General features: G+C 39.3%; 1 protein-coding gene across 1 annotated transcript in view; it reads right to left on the reverse strand.

Annotated features, from left to right (window-relative positions):
• The window catches only part of LOC139382346 (contactin-5-like), a 313,518-nt gene that overhangs the window by 110,138 nt on the left and 190,423 nt on the right, over positions 1-12,957 (reverse strand). The window contains exons 11-12 of the mRNA XM_071126317.1: positions 9,136-9,263; positions 7,262-7,437 (exon numbers count right to left, since the gene is read on the reverse strand). Of these exons, the coding sequence (XP_070982418.1) occupies positions 7,262-7,437; positions 9,136-9,263 (304 nt within the window). The remainder of the gene's footprint in view (positions 1-7,261; positions 7,438-9,135; positions 9,264-12,957) is intronic.

Consider the following 12,957-nt stretch of genomic DNA (forward strand, 5'->3'; position numbering starts at 1 on the left):
ATACCTATCACCTGTGTTGTAGATGTGTATTATTCCCTGTGTTGTAGATACCCATCACCTGTGATGTAGATTTGTATTATCCCCTGTGTTGTAGATATCTATTATCCTTATGTTGTAGATGTGTATTATCCGCTGTGTTGTAGATGTGTATTATTCCCTGTGTTGTAGATGTGTATTTTCCCCTGTGTTGTAGATGTGTATTATCCCCTGTGTTGTAGGTGTGTATTATCCCTGTATTAGAGATACCTATCATCCCTGTGTTGTAGATGTGTATTATCCCCTGTGTTGTAGATGTGTATTTTCCCCTGTGTTGTAGATGTGTATTATCCCCTGTGTTGTAGGTGTGTATTATCCCTGTGTTGTAGATGTGTATTATCCCCTGTGTTGTAGATTAGTATTATCCCGTGTGTTGTAGGTGTGTATTATCGCTGTGTTGTAGATGTGTATTATCCCCTGTGTTGTAGATTAGTATTATCCCGTGTGTTGTAGGTGTGTATTATCGCTGTGTTGTAGATGTGTATTATCCCCTGTGTTGTAGGTGTGTATTATCCCCTTTTTTGTAGATGTGTGTTATCCCCTGTGTTGTAGATATCTATTATCCTTATGTTGTAGATGTGTATTATCCGCTGTGTTGTAGATGTGTATTATTCCCTGTGTTGTAGATGTGTATTATCCCTGTATTAGAGATACCTATCATCCCTGTGTTGTAGATGTGTATTATCCCCTGTGTTGTAGATGTGTATTTTCCCCTGTGTTGTAGATGTGTATTATCCCCTGTGTTGTAGGTGTGTATTATCCCTGTGTTGTAGATGTGTATTATCCCCTGTGTTGTAGATTAGTATTATCCCGTGTGTTGTAGGTGTGTATTATCGCTGTGTTGTAGATGTGTATTATCCCCTGTGTTGTAGATTAGTATTATCCCGTGTGTTGTAGGTGTGTATTATCGCTGTGTTGTAGATGTGTATTATCCCCTGTGTTGTAGGTGTGTATTATCCCCTTTTTTGTAGATGTGTATTTTCCCCTGTGTTGTAGATGTGTATTATCCCCTGTGTTGTAGATGTGTATCATCGCTGTGTTGTAGATGTGTATTATCCCCTGCGTTGTAGGTGTGTATTATCCCCTGTATTATCCCCTGTGCTGTAGATACCTATCATCCCTGTGTTGTAGGTGTGTATTATCGCTGTGTTGTAGATGTGTATTATCCCTGTGTTGTAGGTGTTTATTATCCCCTGTGTTGTAGATACCTACCATCCCTGTGTTGCAGATGTGTGTTATCACCTGTGTTGTAGGTGTGTATTATCCCCTGTGTTGTAGATACCTATCACCTGTGTTGTAGATGTGTATTATTCCCTGTGTTGTAGATACCCATCACCTGTGATGTAGATTTGTATTATCCCCTGTGTTGTAGATATCTATTATCCTTATGTTGTAGATGTGTATTATCCGCTGTGTTGTAGATGTGTATTATTCCCTGTGTTGTAGATGTGTATTATCCCTGTATTAGAGATACCTATCATCCCTGTGTTGTAGATGTGTATTATCCCCTGTGTTGTAGATGTGTATTTTCCCCTGTGTTGTAGATGTGTATTATCCCCTGTGTTGTAGGTGTGTATTATCCCTGTGTTGTAGATGTGTATTATCCCCTGTGTTGTAGATTAGTATTATCCCGTGTGTTGTAGGTGTGTATTATCGCTGTGTTGTAGATGTGTATTATCCCCTGTGTTGTAGGTGTGTATTATCCCCTTTTTTGTAGATGTGTGTTATCCCCTGTGTTGTAAATATGTATTATCCCCTGTGTTGTAGATGTGTATCATCGCTGTGTTGTAGATGTGTATTATCCCCTGTGTTGTAGGTGTGTATTATCCCCTGTGTTATAGATGTGTATTATCCCCTGTGTTGTAGGTGTGTATTATCCCCTGTGTTGTAGGTGTGTATTATCCCCTGTGTTGTAGATTAGTATTATCCCCTGTGTTATAGATACCTATCATCCCTGTGTTGTATGTGTGTATTATCCCCTGTGCTGTAGATGTGTATTATCCCTGTGTTGTAGGTGTGTATTATCCCCTGTGTTGTAGATGTGTATTATCCCCTGTGTTGTAGGTATGTATTATCCCCTGTGTTGTAGATGAGTATTATCCCCTGTGTTGTAGATACCTATCATCCCTGTGTTGTATGTGTGTATTACCCCCTGTGTTGTAGATGTGCATTATCCCTGTGTTGTAGGTGTGTATTATCCCCTGTGTTGTAGATGTGTATTATCCCTGTGTTGTAGATGTGTATTATCCCGTGTTGTAGATGTGTATTATCCCTGTGTTGTAGATGTGTATTTTCCCCTGTGTTGTAGTTGTGTATTATCCCCTGTGTTGTAGATGTGTATTATCCCCCGTGTTGTAGATGTGTATTATTCCCTGTGTTGTAGATGTGTATTATCCCCTGTGTTGTAGATGTGTATTATCCCTGTGTTGTAGATGTGTATTATCCCCTGTGTTGTAGATGTGTATCACTGTGTCTCTGTAGACGTTATTAAAATTAACTGTGTGATTCACTCTGTCTCTATGTAGACGTTGATACACTTGATAGTGTAATTATCTGCATCTCTGTGTCTCTGTCACTGTGTATACGTTGATAAACATGATTGAGAGATTCACTGTCTTTTTGTCTCTGTGTAGAAGTTGATACACTTGACTGTGTGATTTACTGCATCTTTAATCATGGTGACATCAGGGATTATGTGACCTTGACATTAATTGATCCTAATTCAACAAGTCTTTGGTGCAATGAGCCGTGCCTAAACTCAGTAACTATAAACCCTCCCCCTCAAACCTTCCAAATGCCTGGGTAAATTGTAATTCTTAAGAAAATTGATTTTAGGCATATGGCTCTGCATATGGCACTTCTAGTATAGGAAAATACAGGTTAGATCATCCAACAAACTGCTTTAGTCAATATGATCTACACTTCTACTAAATGTTTATCCATTACACAGAAACAATGGGGTCTTTCATTCTACTTTATTTATCCAGGTTTGTCCATTTATCCTCACTGAAATACATCTTCCTTACAGGAGAGACTATGTGTTTTTTTCATGACAATTAGAAATGAGAAAAATCTAAATCATAGACAATTTAGGTGTAACTACCTACTGTATTGAGGTATAAAAGCCAACTGTATTGAGGTATACCGACCTACTGTTTTGAGGTATAAAGGTCTACTGTATTGTGGTATAAAAGCCAACTGTATTGAGGTATATTGGCCTACTGTATTGAGGTATAACGGCCTACTGTATTGAGGTCTAACGACCTATTGTATTGTGGTATAACATCCTACTATATTGAGGTATATTGGCCTACTGTTTTGAGGTATAATGACCTACTGTATTGAGTTATTACGACCTACTGAATTGAGGTATAACGACCTACTGTATTGAGGTATACCGATCGACTGTAATGAGGGATAACAGCCTACTGTGTTGATGTATAATATCCTACAGTATTGAGGTATATTGGCCTACTGTATTGAGGTATAACGACCTACTGTATTGAGGTATAACGACATACTGTATTGAGGTATAGCTATCTGGTGTATTGAGGTATAACGGCCTACTGTATTGAGGTATAACGACCTACTGTATTGAGTTATAACTATCTAGTGTTTTGAGGTATAACAGCCTACTGTATTGAGCTATAACTATCTGGTGTATTGAGGTATAACGGCCTACTGTATTGAGGTATAACTATCTGGTGTATTGAGGTATATTGTCCTACTGTATTGAGGTAAAACTATCTTGTGTATTGAGGTATAATGGCCTAATGTATTGAGGTATAACGGCCTACTGTATTGAGGTATAACGACCTACAGTATGGAGGTATAACGACCCACTGTATTGTGATATAACGGCCTATTGTATTGCGGTAAAATGTTCTATTGTATTGAGCTATAAGACGACAATATTCAGGTATAACAGCTACTGTATTGAGGTATAACGACCTACTGTGTTGAGGTATAATGGCCAACTGTATTGAGGTATACAGTACCCCTTGATTTATTTCACATTTTGTTACGTTACAACCTTAATCTAAAATGGATTAAATAAAAAAAATCCTCAGCAGTCTAAACACAATACGCCATAATGATAAAGTGAAAACAGGTTTTTGAAATGAAATAATAATAAAAAACAGATACCTTATTTACGTAAGTATTCAGACCCTTTGCCATGAGACTCAATTGAGCTCAGGTGCCTCCTGTTTCCATTGATAATCCCTAAAATGTTTCTACAACCTGATTGGCGTCCAACGGTTTGACACACCCTGTCATTAATGTAAAGGAAAGGAGATCTCGGTCTCAAAACCAAGGAACGTTCTTTATTAACATACTTTTTCACGCCAAAACTCTAACACGTTCTAAAGCAAATACTGGAACAATATTTCTAACATAAGAACGAGGGATGGTCAGAGATGATCTGTAGAAAATGAATGTTATATTGTTTTTTATTTTGTGATGTCATCAACATGTTTATAAAGGAAATACTGTAACTTAAAGTATTTACTCTACATGTATGAAGTCTCCATCCTTAACGTTGTATATGAAAAAGTATAAGTATTTTTGTTAAGATGTGATTTTAGGTGGTATAAGAGAATCTATCTCCTAGAAACTGAGCATAGTAAGTAGCCATGCCCCAAGTGAGGTCAGAGAGCGTGTCAGACTGACGGAACCGTCCCCTTCGGCCAGAGTGCTTAAAAGGATTGATAACAGAAATTCACATTAGACCAGAAAAGCGTGGAGGAGGTAGCTACATGTTTGAAATGGTTGGAACTGTGAACCTCAACACAAGGTGAAGAAAATAAACTCACCTCCCAGACTAGACCAGAAGATCGCCAGGCTGCAGCTGCACATGTAAAGTGATTCAAACTCTGACTAACAACACGATTTGGAGAGAGGAGAAAACTCCCCTCTTGAACAAAGACTGGAAGGGCTGATAAGCTGTCCTGAGTCAAATATCTACAAAAGCAAACTCTTCAAACCATCCTATTACTCTTGTCAAATCCCCGTAGTACACTCATCACCCCACTGGACCATCGGCACGGCTGGCCTATCTTCAAATAAGCAGCTTCAGGAGCAAATGGAACATTTTTGTTATTAAACTGCACCGTTTGGAAACAGTTTTCGCTCTCCTGCGTCTGACTTCTCTGCCGCCAGTACGCACCCCTTACAGTCTCTCTCTCTCTCTCTCTCTCTCTCTCTCTCTCTCTCTCCCCTCTCTCTCTCTCTCTCTCTCTCTCTCTCTCTCTCTCTCTCTCTCCCCCTCTCTCTCTCTCTCTCTCTCTCTCTCTCTCTCTCTCTCTCTCTCTCTCTCTCCCCTCTCTCTCTCTCTCTCTCTCTCTCTCCCCTCTCTCTCTCCCTCTCCCTCCATATTCTTCGTAACAAGGTATGGTAAAAAGGTCCCATGCCGACTGAAAACATATGGCGATGTTTTCAGTCCGCATGGGACCTTTTTACCATTAAGTGTTTATTCTGTGTTATTACTTAGTTAGCTAGCAAATAAATAATTAAAGCAATTAGTGTAGTACTGAATCATAAGTAAGGCTTGTGTTTTTACAAATGCAGGAAGTTACGACTGTTCAGAATGATGATATGATAAGATGTTATGATTTAATACCTTTGGAGTTTAATTAATACCATTGGAGTTTAATTTAGAAGATGGTAACTCTTTAAACAACCACTCTCGTGGTGCTCCAAATTCCTAATGAGTTAATTGTTTCATTATTCATTTAATCGGGTAACAATTAAACATAGTCAGTTTATTAAATAAATAAGGGGTCATCAGATTAATGAAAGTCACGTCACGACACAGTGCATGTCAGAGCAAAAAACCAAGCCATAAGGGCGAAGGAATTGTGGAGAGCTCCAAGACAGAATTGTGTTGAGGCACAGATCTGGGGAAGGGTTTCAAAAAAGTTCTGCAGCATTGAAGGTCCCCAAGAACACAGAGGCCTCCATCATTCTTAAATGAAAGAAGTTTTGAACCACCAAGACTATTCCTAGAGCTGGCCGCCCCGCCAAACTGAGCAATCGGGGGAAAAGGGCCTTGGACAAGGAGGTGACCAAGAACCCGATGGTCACTCTGAATGCCAAAAGTCACGTCTGGAGGAAACCTGGCACCATCCCAACAGTGAAGCATGGTGTTGGCAATCAGGCTGTGGGGATGTTTTTCAGCGGCAGGGACTGTGAGACTAGTCAGGATCAAGGCAAAGATGAACAGAGCAAAGTTCAGAGAGATCCTTGATGAAAACCTGCTCGAGAGCACTCAGGACCTCAGACTGGACTCAGGACCTCAGACTGGACTCAGGACCTCAGACTAAGGACCTCAGACTTAAGTTATAACTAGCTACAGTATTGAGTTATAACTAGCTACTGTATTGAGTTATAACTAGCTACTGTATTGAGTTATAACTAGCTACTGTATTGAGTTAAAACTAGCTACTGTATTGAGTTACAACTAGCTACTGTATTGAGTTATAACTAGCTACTTTATTGAGTTAAAACTAGCTACTGTATTGAGTTATAACTAGCTACTTTATTGAGTTATAACTAGCTACTGTACTGAGTTATAACTAGCTACTTTATTGAGTTATAACTAGCTACTTTATTGAGTTATAACTAGCTACTGTATTAAGTTATAACTAGCTACTGTATTAAGTTATAACTAGCTACTGTATTGAGTTGTAACTAGCTACTGTATTGAGATATAACTAGCGACTGTATTAAGTTATAACTAGCTACTGTATTAAGTTATAACTAGCTACTGTATTAAGTTATAACTAGCTACTGTATTGAGTTGTAACTAGCTACTGTATTGAGTTATAACTAGCTACTGTATTAAGTTATAACTAGCTACTTTATTGAGTTATAACTAGCTACTGTATTGAGTTATAGCTAGCTACTGTATTGAGTTATAACTAGCTACTGTATTGAGTTATAACTAGCTACTGTATTAAGTTATAACTAGCTACTGTATTGAATTATAACTAGCTACTGTATTAAGTTATAACTAGCTACTGTATGAAGTTATAACTAGCTACTGTATTGAGTTTTAACTAGCTACTGTATTAAGTTATAACTAGCTACTGTATTGAATTATAACTAGCTACTGTATTAAGTTATAACTAGCTACTGTATTAAGTTATAACTAGCTACAGTATTGAGTTTTAACTAGCTACTGTATTAAGTTATAACTAGCTACTTTATTGAGTTCGCTACTTACTCTTTGGATGTATTCAAAATGTCCGCCCTCCTGTTGGAAGTTGAGGGGCTGCTGGTTGAGGAGCCACTGGAAGGCCACTTCCAGAGACGGGTCATGTGACACCTTACAGCTGAGCACCACGCTCTCCCCCACCGTCACCTCCACTTTGCACGGGCTCAATTCCACACGCATGGCCTCTGAAAGCACAGCAATGCTATATCTTATCACTGTCATCACAATACTGCTACATCTTATCACTGTCATCACAACACCTCTGAACAGGACACAACACTGCTGCACTGTTAGGTTATAACGCTAACGCTGATATAGACTCAGTGATCTTCACATGCTAATATTGCTGCACTGTTAGGATATAACACTAACCTAGACTAGGTCTCTTCACATGCTCATACTGCTGCACTGTTAGGATATAACACTAACCTAGACTAGGTCTCTTCACATGCTAATACTGCTGCACTGTTAGGTTATAACGCTAACCCTGATATAGACTCAGTCATCTTCACATGCTAATACTGCTGCACTGTTAGGATATAACACTAACCTAGACTAGGTCTCTTCACATGCTCATACTGCTGCACTGTTAGGATATAACACTAACCTAGACTAGGTCTCTTCACATGCTAATACTGCTGCACTGTTAGGTTATAACACTAACCTAGACTAGGTCTCTTCACATGCTAATACTGCTGCACTGTTAGGTTATAACACTAACCTAAACTAGGTCTCTTCACATGCTAATACTGCTGCACTGTTAGGTTATAACACTAACCTAGACTAGGTCTCTTCACATGCTAATACTGCTGCACTGTTAGGTTATAACACTAACCTAGACTAGGTCTCTTCACATGCTAATACTGCTGCACTGTTAGGATATAACACTAACCTAGACTAGGTCTCTTCACCTGCTCATACTGCTGCACTGTTAGGATATAACAATAACCTAGACTAGGTCTCTTCACATGCTAATACTGCTACACTGTTAGGATATAACACTAACCTAGACTAGGTCTCTTCACCTGCTAATACTGCTACACTGTTAGGATATAACACTAACCTAGACTAGGTCTCTTCACATGCTAATACTGCTGCACTGTTAGGTTATAACGCTAACGCTGATATAGACTCAGTCATCTTCACATGCTAATACTGCTGCACTGTTAGGATATAACACTAACCTAGCCTCAGGTCTCTTCATGTGATAACGCTGCTGCACTGTTAGGATATAACACTAACCTAGACTCTGTCCTGTTCAAGTGATAACGCTGGTTATTGTCAACTCGTCTGACTATTAGTGTCATACCATCTATGGTGTGTCTATGGTTTATAATATAAGACAAAGATAGTCAGAGATAACCACTAACTCTAGCCCATTACATTGCCATCTTAGGACCCACCATAGCTGACGCTAGACTGGTCACAGATCTGGATGTGCTGACCTGAGACAATTCTGACTATCTGTGTTATTTTATACATTTTTAGTCATTTAGCAGACGCTCTTATCCAGAGCTACTTACAGTAGTGAGAGCATACATTTTCATTCTGGTCCCCCAGGGGAATCACAATGCTCTACCAGCTGAGCTACATGGGACTATGCCATTTGTAGGCCTATGGCTAGAGTGGCATGGCAACAATAATCCAGAGAAATTGACAAAAGCACATTTGGCATCTGAAGTGTCATTATCAAAACAAATCCTGAACACTAAACCCTGATGCAGGTCAAGCACTCTACACCCAGGGTCTCTTTAGATCTCAGCTGTGAATGCTAGTTATAACTAGCCCCGGCACTCAGGCAAAGGTGGCGGAAACGACATCGGGGAACTGTTTACTGGTGGGTGACCAGCATTAATTTGGCAGAAAAATAAAGCCTCACTTACCTTTTACCCGGAGCATGGCCGTCATCTCAGCCGAACCAAACTGATTCTCAGCTCGACATACATAGTCCCCCTCGTCAGAGCGACTGGAGTTGATGATCCTCAGAGTGTTATTTCGTAATAACATTATCCTGTCAGAGAAAATATAGAACAAAGGCAATACAAATCAATACAGGTATGGAAACAAAACAGCTTCATGCAGGTTTAGTAGGTTGTATTATTCATTAAAATCATATGAAGTTGCTGGAAGAGGGAAGATCAGCTCAGAAAGTCAAAGAGCAGCGTATGTAGGTATTTTAGAACGTCCCTTTGGGCATATTAAACATTTCCTATACTGTATGTTCTATCTAGGTCCGACAAAATGATTGTACTGATTTCCAAGGGCAAGTTGTGCAGATAGAGCCCACGGAAAGGTCATGCTCTATGTATGTAGTATATGTATGTAGTATATGTATGTACTGTATATGTATGTAGTATATGTATGTAGTATATGTATGTACTGTATGTATGTACGTAAGTACTGTTCATATGTACTGTATATGTACGCTAAATTGCGTTTCAATCAGTGACGTCACTTGCTCGATGACCTTGAAGTAGTGGTTCCCCTTGCTCTGCAAGGGCCGCGGCTTTTGTGGAGCGATGGGTAACGATGCTCCGTGGGTGACTGTTGTTGATGTGTGCAGAGGGTTCACGCCCGGGTATGGGCGAGGAACGGTTTAAAGTTATACTGTTACATATGTGTAACGGATACCATTATCCTGTGTGTGTATCCTGTGTGTGCGTGTGTTTCTTTTCTCTCCTTCTCCCCTCACAGGTGAAAATCATCACTCCCCAATCAGTCAACAATCAACCCATCAATCAGAAGACACACCTCCTCCTGTTTCCTACCCTTTTACAGTTCCTTCCCCATGGTTTACAAACCCCATCATTTATTTGCTCTAGAGCTCAATCTCTTTGTAATGCCATGTTGGTAGATCTCTGTTCTTTATAGATTTCAGTAGCTCAATGTCTTTGGAAATGCCATGTATGTAGATCTCTCTCTTTGCGTCTTAACCTCTTCTTTTGTTTGAGCACCTCCAAATCACTTTGTCATCTCCTGTGAGTATTGTTTTGGTTATGGTGTTTGTTTGTTGCTGGTGGGAAAAGGGGGAAACCAAGACAAGTCGCCCATGGGCATACACTACCCGTAGGTGAACTTTGTTAAATACACTAGTTAGAACTGGGCGGACCACCCACTGTATTTTTGGTTAGTTAGTTAGCTGTTGTTGAAATAGGCTAGTCTAGCTTAGGGGTGTTTTGAATACTTATTGTTTCTTTCCTTGGGTCCAGCTCAGCCCCTTTTCCTGCTCCCCCCCATTACCGTGTGTTTATAAATAAACCCTGAGTTTGACGGTATTATTTCGGTTGTCGTGGTTATTTCGTTCACACTTACTTTGTCACAATTATAATTTACATGAGTTATGTTTCGGGTCTCACTACCATCCCCCCTAGACTGTCGGGTTAAAAGGGATTCGTAACAATATGGTATGTATGTACTGTACATATGTACTGTGTATATGTACTGTATTTATGACTGTATATGTACTGTATACTTTTGAATGTGTACTTTTGAGAAATGAACAAGTATGGCTGTTCAGAACGAGGGTCGAGTCTAGTGTACTGATGTGTTTGGGGCGTGCGACCTAGCGCTCGCTCCACTTCATTTTTTCAGCTATTGAACATGGTTTATTCAATCTTAAATTTGATAGATTATTTAAGGTATAAATACCTAAAGTTATATTAGGAAAGTTGTTTGAAATGTTTGGACCAAGATTACAGGTAACTTATTAGATAATGTGTAGTCATGTTGGGCGAATTGGAACCGGTGATTTTCTGAATTAAACGCCAAATAAATGGACATTTTGGAGATATAACGACGGAATTAATCTAACAAAAGGACCCTTTGTGATGGTTATGGGACATATTGGAGTGCTAACAGGAGAAGATCTTCAAAGGAAAGGTATGAATTATATCGTTATTTCTAAGTTTTGTGTCGCGCCTGGCGGGTTGAAATATGATTGTCATGTGTTTGTTTGATGGGGTGTTATCATCAGATAATAGCATGGTTTGCTTTCGCCGTAAAGCCTTTTTGAAATCTGGGATGGTGGCTGAAGTTAAGAGGTTAAGGTGTATTTTAGTGTATTACACTTGTGATTGTATGACAGTTAAATATATCTAATAATTTATTTTGAATTTCGCGGTCTGCATTTTCACCGGATGTTGTCGAAACGTTTCGCTAGTGGAACCCCTAGCCGTAAATTACTATTGTAGCTGAAACCGGCAGATTTTTCATGGAATATCTGCAAAGGCGTACAGAGGCCCATTATCAGCAACCATCACTCCTGTGTTCCAATGGCACATTGTTTTAGCTGAGTCTATCATTTTAAAAGACTAGTTGATCATTAGAAAACCCTTTTGCAATGAAATAGTACCCACAAAAAAACAGTCTCAACATCAACAGTGAAGATGAGAGTCTGGGATGCTGGCGTTCTTTTATTTGTATTGTCTGAGATATGGCATTTTCTTTGCAACTCTGCCGAGAACGCAGCAACCCGGAGTCGCCTCTTAAATGTTGACGTTGAGACTGGTGTTTTGCGGGTACTATTTAATGAAGCTGCCAGTTGAGGACTTGTGAGGCGTCTGTTTCTCAAACTAGACACTCTAATGTACTTGTCCTCTTGCTCAGTTGTGCACCGGGGCCTCCCACTCCTCTTTCTATTCTGGTTAGAGACAGTTTGCGCTGTTCTGTGAAGGGAGTAGTACACAGTGTTGTATGAGATCTTCTGTTTTTTTGGCAAATTCTCGCATGAAATAGCCTTCATTTCTCAGAACAAGAATTGACTGACAAGTTTCAGAAGAAAGTTATTTGTTTCTGTCAATTTTGAGCCCGTAATCGAACCCACAAATGCTTATGCTCCAGATACTCAACTAGTCTAAAGAAGGCCAGGTTTATTGATTCTTTAATCAGAACAACAATTTTCAGCTGCGCTAAGATATTTGCAAAAGGGTTTTCAAATGATCAATTAGCCTTTTAAAATTATAAACTTGGAATAGCTAACACAACGTGCCGTTGAAACACAGGAATGATGGTTGCTGATAATGGGCCTCTGTACGCCTATGTAGACATTCCATAAAAAATGTTGCCGTTTCCAGCCACAATAGTAATTTACAAAATTAACAATGTCTACACTTTTATTCGGATCAATTTGATGTTGTTTTAATGGACAAAAATATGCTTTTCTTTAAAAAACAAATCAAAACAAATGTTATTTGTCACATACACATGGTTAGCAGATGTTAATGCAAGTGTAGCGAAATGCTTGTGCTTTTAGTTCCGACAATATAGTAATATCCAACGAGTAATCTAACCTAACAATTTCACAACAATTACCTTATACACACAAGTGTAAAGGAATGAATACGAATATGTACATAAAAATATATGCATGAGCGATGGCCGAACGACATAGGCAAGATGCAATAGATGGCATAGAGTACAGTATATACATATGAGATGAGTAATGTAGGGTATGTAAACATTATATAAAGTGTAATTGTTTAAAGTGACTAGTGGTACATTTATTACATCAAATGTTTCATTATTAAAGTGGCTAGAGATTTGAGTCAGTATGTTGGCAGCAGCCACTCAATGTTAGTGATGGCTGTTTAACAGTCTGATGGCCTTGAGATAGAAGCTGTTTTTCAGTCTCTCGGGCCCTGCTTTGATGCACCTGTACTGACCTCGCCTTCTGGATGATAGCGGGGTGAACAGGCAGTGGCTCGGGT

The sequence above is a fragment of the Oncorhynchus clarkii genome, chromosome 24 (genome assembly GCF_045791955.1).
Source record: "Oncorhynchus clarkii lewisi isolate Uvic-CL-2024 chromosome 24, UVic_Ocla_1.0, whole genome shotgun sequence".
In the NCBI taxonomy this organism is placed as follows: Eukaryota; Metazoa; Chordata; class Actinopteri; order Salmoniformes; family Salmonidae; genus Oncorhynchus; species Oncorhynchus clarkii.